The 17,347-nt window shown below is 34.1% G+C and overlaps 2 protein-coding genes across 3 annotated transcripts; both read left to right on the top strand.

The window, feature by feature from the left end:
- The first annotated feature begins 347 nt into the window (after nucleotides 1–347).
- LOC114377581 (DDT domain-containing protein PTM-like) lies at nucleotides 348–12,380 on the top strand. Of its 2 annotated transcripts, XM_028336164.1 has the most exons (12): nucleotides 348–653; nucleotides 743–2,434; nucleotides 2,548–3,159; nucleotides 3,621–4,755; nucleotides 5,136–5,424; nucleotides 5,530–5,654; nucleotides 6,519–6,979; nucleotides 7,985–8,013; nucleotides 8,890–9,570; nucleotides 9,749–9,951; nucleotides 11,032–11,085; nucleotides 11,678–12,380. In XM_028336164.1, the coding sequence occupies exons 2-11, from the start codon at nucleotides 768–770 to the stop codon at nucleotides 11,044–11,046; spliced, it is 5,217 nt and encodes a 1,738-aa protein (XP_028191965.1). In that variant the 5' UTR covers nucleotides 348–653; nucleotides 743–767; the 3' UTR covers nucleotides 11,047–11,085; nucleotides 11,678–12,380. The 2 variants fall into 2 exon arrangements, with proteins under 2 accessions (XP_028191965.1, XP_028191966.1); XM_028336165.1 differs by lacking the exon at nucleotides 11,032–11,085 and having other exon boundaries at nucleotides 349–653.
- Nucleotides 12,381–14,597: 2,217 nt separating this feature from the next.
- LOC114374737 (ubiquitin-conjugating enzyme E2 20-like) lies at nucleotides 14,598–16,308 on the top strand. The gene is made up of 6 exons (XM_028332407.1): nucleotides 14,598–14,965; nucleotides 15,283–15,310; nucleotides 15,419–15,646; nucleotides 15,757–15,820; nucleotides 15,928–15,987; nucleotides 16,072–16,308. The coding sequence occupies exons 1-6, from the start codon at nucleotides 14,847–14,849 to the stop codon at nucleotides 16,113–16,115; spliced, it is 543 nt and encodes a 180-aa protein (XP_028188208.1). The 5' UTR covers nucleotides 14,598–14,846; the 3' UTR covers nucleotides 16,116–16,308.
- Nucleotides 16,309–17,347: the final 1,039 nt, after the last annotated feature.

The following is a 17,347-nucleotide window of genomic DNA, read 5'->3' as shown; positions in this document are numbered from 1 at the left end:
TAAGTATTTTGCAACAAAAAAAGAAGAAGAAAAGAAACTACGTGACTTCAAAGTTCAAGCAGAAATACAAATCCAAGAAAATAAACATATTTTATACACTTCTAAAGATTAAAGAAAAATGTAAGTTTGACATTGAATGCTTTTTTATCCACATCAAACTCGATTAGCATGGTTAAATTGTAAAGACAATTAGCATGCGGACACAGAATGCGGATAAGAAAAGTGTAAGCATTATAAAGTTATACCACTCTTTGGGTGTGCAACATAATGCTAAACCATTCAATGATCTCAAGAGAAAAGACAGCCAACTCATCCAACCAACTAGGAACTGGCCTTTGTCTGAACAACTACTCATTTTTTAGTAGTATTTCTTATTATGAAATAAAATAATCCACAGTATAAATTGAAAATAGAAAAAGGGGTTTAAAATCCGAAGAATTTGTTGTTACTGTTTAGTTTCTCTCCTCTCTCCGCAGTACGCACTACTTGGTTTGACCCACTTTCACTTTAGAGTTTAGAGAGAGAGTCATTCATTTTCATTTCCTTTCAACTTCCACACCCTTTCTCTCTCTTCTCTCTTCCCTCGCACTTAGCTTCCTTCATTTCAATTCCCAATTCCTCTCTTCTTCTGCGCCAAAGGCAGCAGCACAAGGGTTTGTTTTTCTCTTCCCTCATTTTTTTTTTCCTTTTGATCAATTCTTATATTTTGTTTGTTTATTATTCTCTCCCCAATTGCTCATAGAGATCATTCATTCCCTGTGTCTGCGATGGAGTTCGTGGGAAAAACCGTTAGGAAAGAGGTGAAGGGGGTTGGGTTTATCACTGGAACAGTGAAATCCTACGACCCTTCCTCTGGTTTTTTCGAGATCGTTTACGATGATGGTGATTCTGAGGAATTGGAGTCTTCCCAGGTGGCTTCTCTACTTCAATTTCAACCGGGGAGTGTCAAGGCCAAGCCCCGGGTTGGTCGGAAACCTAAGAAGCGGCGCCGCCGCGTTGAGCAGAAGCCGGATGCTGAAGCCAGTTCAGGTAATGTTGGCGATAATTTGGTGGAGGAGGGTAGTGCTTTTAGGGGGGATTTGGATGGAAATGTTTCTTCTGCTAGTGGTGGGGATTTGGATTTAGGGTGTGAGGGGATTGATAGAACCATTGATGTTGATGTTGGGAATGGAGGGAATTCTATTGGCAATGTTAATGGGAGTGTGAAGGAAAACGGGGGTGGAGAGGAAATTGGTTTTGAGTATGGTTTGAACAAGAGTGTCTCTGCTAATGGTAGTTGTGTCAAGGATGGGCTTGATTTGAATGCTAGGCTTAATCTCAATGAGGATTTTAATCTGAATGATGCTTGTAGTTTACCTCTTGACACCGAGGATGGTTTGAATAGAAGAGATTGTATTGATTTGAATTTGGATGTGAGTAATGAAGATGATGTTGGCGTGAATTCGGGTTACCTGGGTCGTTTGGGTGGGGAGGCATTGCAGCGGGAATGTAATTTTGATTTGAATGTCGAGGTGTGTGAGGAAGGTAGGGAAACTCGGTGTGATGATGACGGAAATGGACATTCTGAGGTAGGTGATGCTTTGTTTAGTAGGATGGGGCAGCTCCAAAATGAAGAAGAGGTAAATGTTAATAATAGTTCTGTAGAAGATGACGGAGTTAATGGTAATTTGAATCATGTGTCTGATGCTGTCAAATTGGAGGGAGTTCACGTTTCTGCTGCCCATGCAGCTAAAGATGGTTCTCTGTGTTTGGTTGAGGAAAATGGAGCTGATGATGGCAAAGAGGATGAGGCAGCTATTGATTCTCATCAGATTTCAATTGCAATTTCTGTTAGGGATTCTGATTCTTTGGAGGCTCAGCGAGTTCATTGTCCTTCTGAAGGTGGTGTTGCCATAATTCATGAACACCAAGATGATCCAAGAAGTCCGTGCAAACAAGGAAATAGCCGAAGGAAAAGAAGAAAAGTATCAGATAATCCAGAAGTCACGCCAGAGACAGTTTTAAGGAGGAGTTCTCGTCGGGCATCAGCTAGAAAGCGGGTTTCAAGCACTGTACTAGTGGAGGTGACTGATGATCCTTTGTTGTCCTTGGAAACCAGTGCCTTAACAGAAGAAAAGCCTCTAATCCCTGGTTCTCAGAAATATGAGCAATGCAGTGATCCTCTTCCAAAGCTGCAATTGCCCCCGTCTTCTACAAATTTGAATTTAGATGGCGTTCCTGTTCTTGAACTTTTTTCTATTTATGCTTGTTTAAGATCATTCAGTACTTTATTATTTTTGAGTCCATTTGAGTTGGAGGATCTTGTAGCTGCCCTGAAGTCTGAAATCCCAAGTATATTATTTGACAGCATTCATGTTTCTATTTTGCAAACTCTGAGAAAGAATTTGGAATACCTTTCCAATGAGGGTTGCCAATCTGCATCCAATTGCCTTAGGTATATTTATTTCAATTTTTCATTGGTCAATGGTCATACTACTATACTAGTCAATCTGTTTGATTATGTTTTCCTTATAAGTTCTCCATTTCTATATTTTTACTCTAATGCAGGAATCTTAACTGGGATTTTTTGGACCTGGTTACATGGCCTATTTTCATGGCTGAGTACTTTCTGATTCATGGCTCAGGATTTAAAACTGATTTTGATCTTAAACATCTAATGTTCAGAACTGATTACTACAAACAACCTGTAATTGTGAAAGTCGAGATTCTTCAGCATCTATGTAATGATATGATTGAATCAGAAGCCATAAGGTCAGAGCTTAACAGAAGATCTTTGGTAACTGAGTCTGATGTGGGTTTTGATCAGAATATGTATTTTGACACTGGCAAGAAAAGAAGAGCTGTAATGGATGTGTCTGGTGGCTCTTGCTTGACTGAGGAGAATGTGGATGACACAACTGACTGGAACAGTGATGAATGTTGCCTGTGCAAGATGGATGGTTGTTTAATATGCTGTGACGGTTGCCCTGCAGCATTCCACTCAAGATGTGTGGGAATTGCCAGTGGCCATCTCCCTGAAGGTGACTGGTATTGCCCCGAGTGTGGAATTGGCAAACACATAGCTTGGATGAAATCACGAAGGTCACTTCGAGGAGCAGACTTATTAGGGATGGATCTGGATGGCCGTCTCTATTTTAACAGCTGTGGTTACCTGTTAGTGTAAGTTTAGTTATACCCTTTTTCTGGATAAACTTACATATTAGTGCATCCACCTCTTGTTTTCTACCCTCAGCTTGCCAAATTTTCTTTCATAAGTAACATCAAATTCTTTTATTGGAAATAGTTGTATGACTCTCTGTTCAACTTCTAGGCTGCTTGGCAACTTGTCCTGCTGTTATCCCCATGTATCAGACAAGATTTATGCAGGGCATCTACTAGACAACATATAGCTTGCCTGCAGTTTTGCTTGTCCTTGTGTATTTGATCATTCTTTTCTATCAACAACTGACTCTTTGCTAAATTTAGTTTTTCCATTGAATATGTAATTTGAAGTGGATAGTGTTCTTATCATTGTGAAAAATGCTAACCATATCTCAGATGTCTAAAGCCTAAACTGTTCTGTGCTGATTTTTATCATCTTAGTATGTTCTCACTTTATTTTAATGCTGAAACCTTTGCAGGTCAAACTCATCTGAAGCAGGGTCATTGTTCAATTACTACCACAGAAATGATCTACATGTAGTAATTGAAGCTCTAAAATCTATGGATCCTTTATATGAAGGCATACTAATGGCTATCTATAAGCATTGGGATATCAGTGCTAACTTGAGTGTGGGGGATAGTGTCTTTAGTCAAAGTTCCTGCAAGAACATGCAGATGAAGGGAGAATATTCTACTATGCATACATTTTTAGCACCTTTTACTTCAGAGACATGTTTGGACAAGAATCGGGCTAATGATCAAAGTAAGTTGGACGAAAATTCAACTATTGTTGGTTGTATGCATCTTGGCCAAGAGTATCCAAAAGCTGGGAACCGCCTAGACTCAACGACCACCATAGAAAGTCCTTGTGTTGCTTCTGATGGATCAGCTGATACCACACAGATTAGAACAGGTGTCGACAATGTTCAGATAAATGGGCTCAGTGATTCCCATAGATGTGATGAATCCTTGAATCAGCCAGGAATACCAGAAAGACACCATCCTGTTGGTGACTGTTCTAGGTTAGATGTGGGACGTAAAATAAACTTAAGATCTGTAGGTGCTAGTATTACCCCCTCCACGGACAATAAGGATACTTCAGAAGTACCTTCTGGAATTGACTACATAAACTATTACAGCTTTGCCCGAACAGCTTCATTTGTAGCACAGGAGTTGATGTGTAAATCACCTGAAAAGATGAATAAGATTTTTGCAATGTCTGAAGAAGAAATTATGTCAGACCAAGCAAAGGTCATTATGAAGAAATCTACTAACTTTTGTTGGCCAAGTATTCAGGACCTGAATGCAGCTGCCCACAAAGAAAAATGTGGGTGGTGCTTTACTTGCAAAGGTGAAAATGAAGACAGGGATTGCTTGTTTAATTCTGTGGTGAAGCCTATTTGGGAAGTGCCTAATAATACTTTAGTTGGGCTTCAACCCAGGAAGATCCAGAATGGACGTCTTAGAGATATCATATGTCTTATCTTCTCTCTTGAGGTTCGATTACGTGGGCTTTTGTTGGGTCCATGGTTGAATCTGCATCAAACTGATCTTTGGCATAAGGATCTTTTGAAGGCATCTGATTTTCTTCCTGTTAAACGATTATTGCTTCTTGTAAGGATATGCTTTCTCTCTGTCAATCATTTTTATTGAAGACATTAATATTATGACTATTTGAGTATTTCATGTCTGATTACAAGTTACGAGATATTATTTGACATCATTAGTCAAATCATTTTTGAGCTCTTTGCCCTTTACAATTTTTGTGCATGTTTCCATAAATCTACATAGATGTATATCTTTTTACTATTTTCTCACTGTATGCTTTTTATGTTGCCTTTGACATTAATGAGGTTGAAACTATTATGTTGTAGAATAACTTGATCAACTGCTTTCAACAAAAGAAACACGTCTTTTTTAGTTAGCTGGGTAACATCGCATCGCTGAATATTTCTATTTAAATGTCTGACACTGTCTAATTTTGGATTTTGCAGTTAGAATCCAATTTGCGGCTTCTTGCACTTTCAGCAGATTGGTTAAAGCATGTGGATTCTGTTGCTACAATGGGATCTGCTACTCATATTGTGGTCAGTTCATCACGCACATCTTCAAGGCATGGTATTGGAAGGAAAAGGGCCAGGAATACAGATATTGAAACAAGTTCATCTTCAAACACTGCTAGTGGTTTGGGGATGTACTGGTGGAGAGGTGGCAGACTCTCCCGAAAGTTGTTTAATTGTAAGGCTTTGCCTCACTCCCTGGTTACCAAGGCTGCTAGACAAGGTCTGCAAATTGTTCTCTTTTGTATGTCATGCATGGTTTTTGTGTTAGTAGCCTTTTCATTTCATGGATTATTTTGAATCTATTTGAAATTGTGAAATTCTGTAGGTGGGTGTAGAAAGATACCAGGCATTTTATATCCTGAGAATTCAGATTTTGCACGTAGAAGCAGATTTGTTGCCTGGCGAGCTGCTGTTGAGATGTCAACAAGTGCCGAGCAGCTTGCTTTACAGGTATGATTACCTGGCTTGTTGAGGATGGTCATTGTTTTGGTATATATTTAAGATTTGTTATGTTTTAGAGAAAAGATGGGGAGTACAAATAGTAAATTAATAATCATCCAAAACAGAAAAAGTAATAAACAAGGAATGGAAAGGTTTAAGAATGTAACAAAGTTGTCTATTCCCCTGCATGACATATAAATAATTAAATATTGGGAAATTCCATTGTAACATCGTTGAGCCGAGCATGGCAGAGATGATCCTTATCCCAGAAGAAAGCTAGGGCCTAGGAGCAAAGATATGCTGCTAAATGCAAGGCATTCTGCTTTGACCATATTTGTGAGAGAATTGGGAAAAAAGTAATTCTTTAACTTTCGCCTCCTTATTTTTGCTCAAAACTTTCACACAGTCCAAGTGAAACTGTTACAAAATGAACGGGCTTGCCCAATATTATCCTGCCTCTCCCTAGTAGAGAAAGAGTGAGAAACTGAAATTAGACTTGTTGTCTTCGTTGCTTTTGTTGTAGTGACTGTATCCAAAATATTTTAAAAAAAATAGAGTAACATGACTACCAAAAGGGAAGAGAATGCTGCCATCCAATAGGACCCCAAAATGAACACCAATAATTGTTTGCTCATATGAAGTCAAGGGATGATCTCACATTCTGTTAACCTAAAAAACCTAGAATGAGCATGAGAATTAGAGTGATATATGTAAATATATTGAAATCTTGATGTTGTATACACGTGTTATTCGTATCTTTTGTTCAATGTTACACTCTGAACTTTCATAAATTGGTAGAAGCTGATGAACTTGTCTACTTTTCGTGTAATAAAATAGGTTTTAATCTAAAGATCAACTATTTATGTTTTTCAGGTTAGAGAGCTTTATTCAAACATAAGGTGGCATGATATTGAGAACAACCATTCCCTATATGTGTTGGACAAGGAATCTAGAAAATCAGTGAGGCTGTTCAAAAAATCAATCATACGCAGGAAGTGCACTGAAGGGCAATCTGTGAAATACCTTATTGATTTTGGGAAGAGAAGGGCTATTCCAGATGTTGTTATTAAACAGGGTTCTTTGTTGGAACAATCCTCTAGTGAGAGAAAAAAATATTGGCTGGAGGAGACTTATGTTCCATTGCATCTTCTAAAGAATTTTGAGGAAAAAAGAATTGTCCGCAAGTCCACGGATAAGAAACTTGGAAAAATTCTTGAGATTGGTAGAGTAAACAAGAAAATTCCTCAACAAAAGGGATTTTCATATTTGTTTACCAGATTGGAAAGATCTGATTGCCATCAATGTGGGCACTGCAACAAAGATGTTGCAATGAGGTATTTGTGGTATTCTTTCGTGTTTTGATAAGTTCCTTTTCTGTCACTCTATACATGATTTTTCTTTTCTTTATTGTATTTTAATCTTGTTCATGATTGTTTTGTTTTAGTTGATTGAGGATGAGGCTATGTTTTTTCAAAGTTATTGATGATATTCTTATGTCTGTAAACTAAAGAAGAAAGATTACATGGCTGAGGAAAAAAATCTACAAAATGAATATTCCTTCCCCAAATATCTGCCTAAAACCTTACATGAAAAACGTAATTCAAACTTGGATACTAGTGGTCAGTAACTGTAAGGAACATATATCTGAGAAATACTTAAGCGATGAATCTAATATTGCCATTATAGACAGTATGCTGGATTTTCATTAAAACAACATCATTACATGCATGTGGCCATATGTACGATGATATATTTGTGTTTCTGTAACATTAACTTTTAACAAATATGCATATAAACCAGTACAAAATAGCACTGTAGAAGGATTAAAATTATTTGGCCAAAGATTAGAATGTTCCTAGATTTATGAACTGGCTATTTTTTAATTTTGGGTTTGGCCCAACTTGAGTCAACCGAACAAGAGCTTCTAATGGAGATTTTGTGGAGTGTATTAAATTTCACCAACAAGAGCTTCTTATAGTGATCTTGGTATTTTGTGATTGTGGTTTGAGCAATTGAGTGGTCACTCATTGTACTCTTCATTAAGCATAATGGATTATATGTTTCTCCTGTGGACAGAATAAAAAAAAAGTTCTATAGGTTGAGCTATGATAATTTGATTCGCTGATTATTAGAGGATTGACTGCCATACTTTTTTTATACGAATAAATTTTTATTTATCATTATATATGCACGTACCAATTGTCGTTTTATGCTTCTATCTTGTGTGTGTTAATTATCAAGTGCACTGAGATCTGAGATCTTCCTGCCTTGTTCAGTGTGTAATTTGCCTCAAAATATATACTTATTAATAAATATACCATTTTTTATGAAATTGGCAGGGATGCTGTGAGGTGCCTTCATTGCAAAGGTGTGTGTTTGTCTTTTAATCTGGCATTTTTTCCTCATTATTCTGCTTTGTATCTAGTGAATGGTTTTTTTTTTTTGTTTCACATTTTCTTAACTCCTTTTTATATTCCATAATAATGTATAACTTGTATCTCACTGAATCTGACATTGTTATAAATTATAATTTCAATGTCTTAACATATGGATGTAGTCATCTGTATATTTGTCTTTTAAATGCTTTGTATATGAAACCTTTTCGATGTTGTTGTTTAATTATTGGTAGGCAGCAGGGTTTAGTCACTTTTTTTATTGACATCTCAACATACTCTTCTTGACAGGGTTTGACTTATAATTGAGTTTCAATAGCTTGTATGAAACACTGGTCATTAATTGACATTGTCATATAAGATTCAGCTCATGCATTTTAACTAAATGACAGAGTTTAAAGTCGATCAGAACATAGCCATGTTATAGAACAACAAACCAGCCTTATCTCACTAGATGATGGGGTTCGCTACATGAATCAATTAGAAACACCATTATTCTCTATAAAAAACATGGCTGGATTATGAGGTGCCAAAATGTGTATAAGCTTTTTTTTCTTCATAAGAAAAAAGAGATTTGCATTTTGACATGCTAAAGACTAGATGATGTATCTAGATTGATGAAGAATTGGATAAATTTGTGATGGAAGCTAGAATTTTTTTCTGTAACCTCTTTAACATGAGCAATAATCTGTGTATGTTTCACTAAGTTTTGATTACTATTTGTTTTCTTTATCAAGTGATTACTATTTGTTTTATGCTGCTATCTAGTGTTTTTTCATCTTTTAATGTTGGTTATGTTTCATAAACTATATTTGCACTTCAATACCTCATTATCATTTTATAATTTATAGGATATTTCCACAAGAGGCATGTCAGGAAATCAAGTGGCACAAGAACCACTGGAAGCTCTTATTCATGTCACAGATGTCAAGATGGGTTGCAAGCAAAGACTAATACTAATAAAAGGAAAGTTGACTCAAAACTGCAGAAGATTCAAGCAAAGAAACGTAAAATTGTGCCTTCAGTTTGTAAATCATTGAACCTCAAGGGCAATAAAAAGGCATCGAGTAAGAATAAGATTCGACAGGTGAGATCTCGAAACAGTAAGAATATCCCATCAAGTATACCTCTTCGCCGTTCTACTAGGAAGGCCAAATCGTTGTATATGCATAGTCAATTGAATGGGGGACATAAAAAAGGAAAGTCAACTAAAAAGAATGTGGGGCGGAAAAAGGGAAAGCAAAGTCAAACCAAGAAGGTGACCCCTCAAAAGTCCAAGGAAACTACTGATCAATATAAGAAGTTGCCAGTTACTACTGCACATAAGAAGAGAACAAGAACCTGCAACAGTTATTGGCTTAATGGTCTTCAGTTGTCTAGAAAGTCAAATGATGAACGAGTAATGCTGTTTAAAGAGAAAAAGTGTGTTGTCTCATCTGAAGATTTCTCTGGCTCTGTTGATTATCCTAAATGCTGCCTTTGTTGTGGAAATGAATGCACCTTGAATTATATTGCGTGTGAAATCTGTGGAGGTGACTACTTTAATTCTTATCTGTTTTTCTTCCTTTTGGGCTAGGGGATGGGTGAGGAAAGGAGAAGCTAACACTTGTTGCAAGTTAACAAAATAATATTGTAAATGTCTGTACATGTTTACTACACCTTTTGAACATCTATCAAAATATATTTTGAACATACTATGCTATTATGCAGATTGGTTTCATGGCGATGCTTTTGGGCTCAATGTGGAGAACACCAGACAACTTATTGGATTTAAGTGCCATGTTTGTCTTGATAGAACTGCTCCAATCTGTCCCCATTTGAAGATTAATGCATTGTCTCGCACTGAAAGCAATGCTGCAATTGAGTGTGCGGAGGAGTTATCTAATCCTGTTTCTCTACAACCTTTAAGTGAGGTATGCTTGCCTCTTTTAAATCTGATTTGTTGTTTGACCTGGAGGATCAAATGATAAAAGGTCAAATGAACAAATCATGCATTTTTTTATAATTTATAAACTTTTGGATGATGAATATGTCTAGTGTTTGTCATAACATCTGCACATCAGTTTTCCTAAAATTAGAAAATATTTATTACTGGTTTATCCACATCTGTTAAACTGGGATGTAGTTGTCTATTAGAGGATTTGATGCTCGAGTTGGCTATAGATTTAGCCTAGACATCCTATATTCCTATTCAATTATGTGCTGTGGTCCAGGAAATTTTTGGGCGGTATATCTGCACATATTGGTTTGCTTTCAATGATATAGGAGAATGTAACTCCTTTATTTTCGAGGGGCAAAACTTTTAAAAAATTATCTAAAGAATTTTGTTTTGTTGCACTGTGATATGTGGTAGGAATAACTCCTATCTAGAGTGAGATTATGCGCAAAATGAAAATTTGGAGAAGAGATATCGTATGTATTAATTATTCTTGAGTAAAACAGTGAGCAAAAATAGGAAGAGCTACAGTTGCTCCATGCCAAGGAAAGCTAAAAGCTGAAAAGAGGAAAATTTGCATGAATCTCTCCCCCCTCCAATTCCTCTACTTAGCAGAATTCACAGATCTATTCCCTCTTTCCTATAACTATCTTTTCCCGTCAAGATCCCTTTCTTGGGTCTTTGAGAATATACGTGCAGGGCCTTTTTAGTAATCAATGTTTTTAAAACTGGACTAGTTGGTTCTAGGTTTAATGGTTTAACTGTGGTCGAACTAGTATTAATATTAATATAATAATAATTATGAACCCATTAAAAGGTTTAATGCTTTTAGTATCGTATTAACATAAAATGGTGTGTATTTTAGCTTTTGGTGTAGTAAAATTAATGAATTTGTTGTCAATTTTCAACTCAGGATGTGTACATTGTTGATAACATCTACATTATTGTTTCTGTATTTCTATCTTCTTTGAGAAGATGACATAAAACCTTTTTGTAGTTTTTATATCATCAGGTTTATAATAAATGATTGAAGTGAAAATTTCACTTGTCATTGCAGATCCCTTGCAATTAAATACTGTTGGCAGTCATGGATGAAATCTTCACTGTGCTGGTATTATGATACATCTGTTTTTGTGGAAAGATACATATTGATACAGCTAGTTAGTAGATAATGGTTTACAAAAATTGGGTCCAGATTCTTCAAGGAGAGGTTTTTATTCTTTAATATGAGGAATCATTTGGGTTAAGCTGAAAATGTTGAATACAGTAGTTGGTGAGGAGCCTTTTAGTGTAACAGTATTGAATCAGCAAGTCAGAAGTGGTATACCCCTGTTCTTTTCAAAATAAAATTGCTGGTAGTTAAAATGAAGAATTTGTAGTCTTAAGGTTGTGTAGTGTGTACAGTTTCTTATGTTTGATGCTTAGAAACTAATTTTTATCTGTGGTTCTGTGGTATCTTATAGACAAGTTGCTATATTGTCCCCTGTGAATGTTCCAAATTCCAATTCTATCTGTGGTTGTACATTTTGTCAAACTTTTTATCTGTCAAGTTATATTGTTTGCCCCTTGTGAATGTCCAACTCTATTGTTTGTTGTACATTTTGTCAAATTACCCCATCCTGCTAAACACTTAAGTTTTTAATTTATTGATTATAGATACCCAGTTTGTGCAAGATTTTTATACTTGTTTATCTTCATTGCAGGTTTGATGATTTGCATTGAAAAAGGACATGGCGGGACATCGGATGCCAGCTTCTTGTAGGGTTGTTTTTCTTCATGCTGGATTTGGTGGCAAATGATTTTTTGTTTATATAAAAAAAATTGTCGTTAGACAGGTTCACTGTAGGAGGAATGATTGGTTGATCCGGCTTTTGCTCTGTTGCCTTCTATTTCAACTGCCGTCGAAAGGGAAAGAAGAATAATGAAACAGGCATATGCTTCGCTCAAGAGGCTGAAGATAATTGTAATCAGGACATAGTAGAGTATATACATCAATTGCATTCATGATTGTTATTCTAACCCATCAGCATTCATTGTAGCATTCTTTAATGTAGGGCCTTTTCTTCACTAGAACTGATTTCACTGATGTCTTATCAAACTCTTTTGAAAGACTGGAGTATAGCAGATCTCAGTAAAGAGAATATTGTTCATTGCAGATAGTAAATAGAATCTTCCTCTGTAAGAGATGTTTCTGCTCGTTTTGTCGTTGTCTTGGTGAAAACTGAAGCATGGGGGAAAGGGGAATTTCCTGGGGTGTCATTGACCAGTTGAAAGTTATTTTCGCTTTCGTGTCCACCCGAGTTCCAAAGTGTATATGCATCAATTTAATATGCTGATTCCAAGTGCAACAAATATGAATTGGAATTGTAGTTTATTTTATTATTATTTAAATCTGGTGTCTATGTAGATCTTTTCATACACAAAATGTATTTTATTTAAATTAGTGTGTAATTTGTGTTTGTCACTTTAGCGCATTAAAAAACAAAACAAAATGTCTTACTTTTGCATATATTTAAAAAACCTTTGTTTGTCTCTCAAAGAGTAAAATGTTAAATTAGTTTGTAGAAGGTAGAAAATTTGAAATAAGTCCTTTTATTGATATATATATATATATATATATATATATATATATATTAAATTAATTAATTATTTTTGTAAGTCTTTAGAATTATGTTAATATTATCACATAAGTTATGAATTTTTTAAAATGAGTGATTTACACCTTTTGGGATGGTTATTTTAACTTTATTACTTCCATTAAGGTGACAATTTTTTGCACTCACTTTTTTTCTTATTCACAAAAGAAAAGTGTTATGTTATCCTTTAAAAAAAAATTAAAAGTATGTTTGATAGGGAGAGAAGAAATATGGGGAGGGGAAGTGGCAAGTTAGGGGAAAAAAAGAGAAATAAATTGAAAATAGAGGATGTTTGGAAGAAGAGAAATAGAGAAAAATATAGGATGTTTGTTAAAAGAGATATAAAATGAAAATAGAAAAAGAATATTTGAATTAAAGTGTTTTGTTAAGTATGAATCATTAAGTTGAAGTATAAAATTATGTAATTATCTTACAATTGTGTGTCTTATATATTATTATTTTTAAAACATAAATACACTTTTTCACAAACAGGTACTAAAAATATGGTCACATATAATCGATTTATATCCTAGCCATTTTTTATATGCGGCACCACGGAAGGAGAACGGAATAGTTCTAGCGCAAAGAAAAAGTGAGAAGTATGCAAAAGGAACAAAACTCAAAACGGTATGAACGAGGACACGAGAAGCAGCAAGATAATTTTGCAACATTGTTCAAACAGGGCCAATTTCCTCTCTTTTTTGTTCGTGAGAGAGTGGAATTTCTGCACCACGGGACCCACTAAAATTTTAAATATTTCTCATGTATTTCACTCCTATCAAACGCTGAAATTTTGAGACTTTTGCGTTTTTCCCCACTTTTCTCTCGTCCTACATTTTATTTTGTTGCTGCCAAACGTGTGTAAAGGATGACAATTTTATTAAGGAATTATTTCAAGCTAAAAAATTAGAAGATAAAAATTTTATCAATTAAGATCCTCTACTATTATAATATGCAAAAAATATCTTAAGCATGCGATTAATTCACATGTTAGTATAGAAAAAAAATATGTTGAAAGATGTCAATTCTATTAATAAGTCTTTTTTTATCTTTAGAGATTAATTTTTGGTTCTCAACTAAAAAATATCTTAAGTTTGTTGGAAAAAAATACAATATTAAAAATAAAACAAAAAAGAAAAGTAACTGTAAATAAAAAATTAAGTATATAATTTGGTCAAAATGATATATTTTTTATATTTTTATAATTTGTGAAAAATAAATTAAAAACACTCTTTAAAAAAATACATGTAAATTTAACAAAAGAGTATTATCATTAGAACATTATTTATATCATTATTTGTTTGTGATAAATATAGGATAAGATAACACGATAACGTTATAAAAATTGTTATCAAGTATGATTTTAAATAAAATAAAAAGTTTATTTTATTCTACTCTTATTTTATTTGATCATATGTTATGTACTAAATACATCCTTAACAGAGACTATCATGTCATATTATTGCCACAAAAAAATATCGTCCACACTGTTAAATTTTAAAAATTAGATGAAACATTATTGGAAGATAACAAAAGAAAGATAAGAAATATTTTTATAAACTTTTTATTTTGATTCAAAATTTGAAAGAAAAAAAAAGGGAACTAAAATCCTCCTTTACTTGATTTCGGCGCCACCCGATTAAGAAATTTGGAAGAAAAAACCTTTATATTAAATTATTATTAAGTTACTTATTTCTCCCTTTTTATCCTCTAAGATTCTTCTCATCTCCATTTAGATTTGTCCAGACCAAATCAATTAATGATAATAATTTGTTTTTGGCACGCATCAATTAATATAATAATATATCATTTTCATCACTTGAAAAAAAATATAAAAAATATTTTTTGTCATAAAAAAGATTGAATGCGGGCCGAAAAGGAAAGCAAAGTAGGGTTACCCAACCCGTTTGGGGGACGGCGCCTTTGATTGCTATTAGCCGTTGGCCGTTGCGTTGTGATCTTTTGTTGCAACGTTCAAATTATTTGAACAATTTACGCAAATAGGGTTTGGTGAATTCCGCAACGGCTAGTACAATCTTTTTAAGCCACACCTTTTCTCATCTCATTCATTCACCAACACAACCCTCTTCTTCTTCTTCTTCTTTTTCTTTTCCTCTCTCTTTGCAAGAAGGAAGATTCAGATTCAGATATCACTATCTTCTAATCTTTTTCTTCCTTCTTTCTTTCTTTCTTTCTTTCTGCAACTCAAAATTGTTAGTCGTTCAATCCTCACAATATGGCTGCCAATAATAATATTCATGGGAACACTGAATCTGCTCAATCCAACATTGCTCCTCCCGCTAAGCAGCCTCTACATCCTGCTAAGGCTGTTGATTCTCAATCTGTACTCAAAAGGTTTTTCTTTCTTGCATATTTTCTCTCTTGTCTTTAAAATAAACTTTCAATTTCATCTCTAAAGTTTTATTATCTTCTAAATAGTTTTTATCTCCAGTACATTAGAAATCATTGATGAGTATTATAATACTATCCATCTAATCGATAACTGAATGTTGTAAAAAAAATATCAATCAATTTAGAGATTAAACTGATGTATATTCTCAGTATTTAAGGATAATATATGAGAGAAAGAATAATGCTTTAGGGACTATATTTCTGGTTTATTCGTTTTGTCTTTATATCTAATTGGTTCCTTGTTTTGTGTTGTTAAACAGGCTGCAATCTGAATTGATGGCTTTGATGGTAAGAAAAGCATATACAATTGGCTTTGGCATAATTGAAATCAATAATGAATGATTTAATTTTGTCTAGTTGTGAGAAATTATGCTGATTTTTGTTTGGATTTGTTAGATGAGTGGAGATTCTGGGATATCTGCGTTTCCTGAGGAGGACAACATATTCTTCTGGAAGGGAACAATAACAGGAAGCAAAGATACTGTGTTTGAAGGCACAGAGTATAAGCTATCACTCTCCTTTCCCAATGACTACCCTTTCAAGCCTCCAAAAGTCAAGTTTGAAACAACCTGCTTCCACCCCAATTTTGATGTGCATGGCAACATATGCTTGGACATACTCCAGGTTATTTGATGTGACAATTTGTAGATCAAATATTAATTGTGTTCTTCCATTCATTGTCACTCTATATTCTGATGTGTTCTTTTCTTGTGATCTTTTGTTTATTTTTATAGGATAAATGGTCATCTGCTTATGATGTCAGAACAATTCTTCTTTCCATCCAAAGTCTGCTTGGAGGTACCTCACTTGAAAAAGCACTCAATTTAAATTTAAATGCTCTCTCGTGTTTGTTTTCTTTTTTGTTTTTGTTTCTTACTTCTTCTTTTTTTTTTGTAACAATTTAGAGCCAAACATTAGTTCACCACTAAACCAACAAGCAGCACAGCTTTGGAGCAATCAAGAAGGTAACAATATACATCTTTGAAATATTAATGAGTTTGAATGTTTAAAGAGCTAAAATGAGTTTGCGATGTGTTTTGGGTGTACAGAATACAGGAAGATGGTGGAGAGGTTGTACAAATCTGCAAATTGATATCAGTCTTGCAGGAGAGAAGAAGGGTCCATTCCTGTCTGCTTCGGAGAAGAGAAAGGGATGAAGCCATTATTTGTTTTTAGGGTGTCCTTTTCTGATGGGCCTGCTTTTATATATTACAATTTACGAATTGTTGCATGTTTCTCTCTTCTTTACAATTGATAGTTAAAAAAAAGATTTCGTTTTTCCTACATTTGTGTTCTTTGTGTGATCATGTTTACGAATTAAATTTAAGTTTTAACAATCATAAAAGACAATTTTGAGGTGTTTAGGGCTTATTGAAATTGAAATAAGCGTTTGTATAAACACTTTCAAGCACTTGTTAAAATAATTTGGAAGTATTTTATATAAATTGTTAATTTTTTTTTATAAGCTGCATCTCTATTTTTAGAGATTATTTTAATAATTTGATGACAATGTTTCAACGTGGGATGAGCAATACATATTTTATTTTAAGATAGTATAAATATTAATCATTATTTTAAAAATTTCATCGCAATGTTTCAACGTGAAAGTCCATATCTTATTGATAAAAAATATTAATCAGATTATATCTTATTTTCTTAATTTTAAAAAATACAAAGTTAATTGTAATTTATTAATCAATCGATGTAAATAAAATGAAAACAAAAAACAACAAAAATTAAAATTTCCGGATCTAAAAGTTCAAGGAATTTAAAATGATTTATAATAGAGTATTTGAAAAAATATTTAATTTTTGGTATTTTTATGTCATTTTGATTGACTGAAATTTTCTCAAAAAAATATAGAATTTGAATTTTTTTTTCGAAGATGCTTATTCTAACTCACGTTTTTGTTCACAACTTTTTTTCGCTCAACACTACAACTAAGGGTGACCAAAGTTTTTACGGTCGATATCGACATAAGTTGTTTGTTTTTCACTCATGGGAAATTTTTGCTAATGTCGGCCAATGATTTTTTTTACCATTGTCATCCAGGTTTCTTCGGTTGATGTTGACCAATGATTTGTTTGGCCAATGTTGGCTAGATTTTGTCTACTGACATCAGTCATGACTAGAGACACCTGTCAAGTATTTTCAGCTGACGTCAGCTAGGTTTTTCCAGCTAACATCAGCCAAAGTTATTTTTAGCCAATATCGATTAAAATTATTTTTTAGTCGATGTTAGCTAGGATGTTTTGGCTGATGTCAACTAGATTTTCTTAGCCGACGTCGGTTAGGATTTTTTCGCTGACATCGACTAGGGTTTTC

Source organism: Glycine soja, chromosome 11 (genome assembly GCF_004193775.1).
Source record: "Glycine soja cultivar W05 chromosome 11, ASM419377v2, whole genome shotgun sequence".
NCBI lineage: Eukaryota > Viridiplantae > Streptophyta > Magnoliopsida > Fabales > Fabaceae > Glycine > Glycine soja.
Note: the sequence above shows the minus strand (reverse complement) of the source record. Positions and strands in the feature narration are given on the sequence as shown.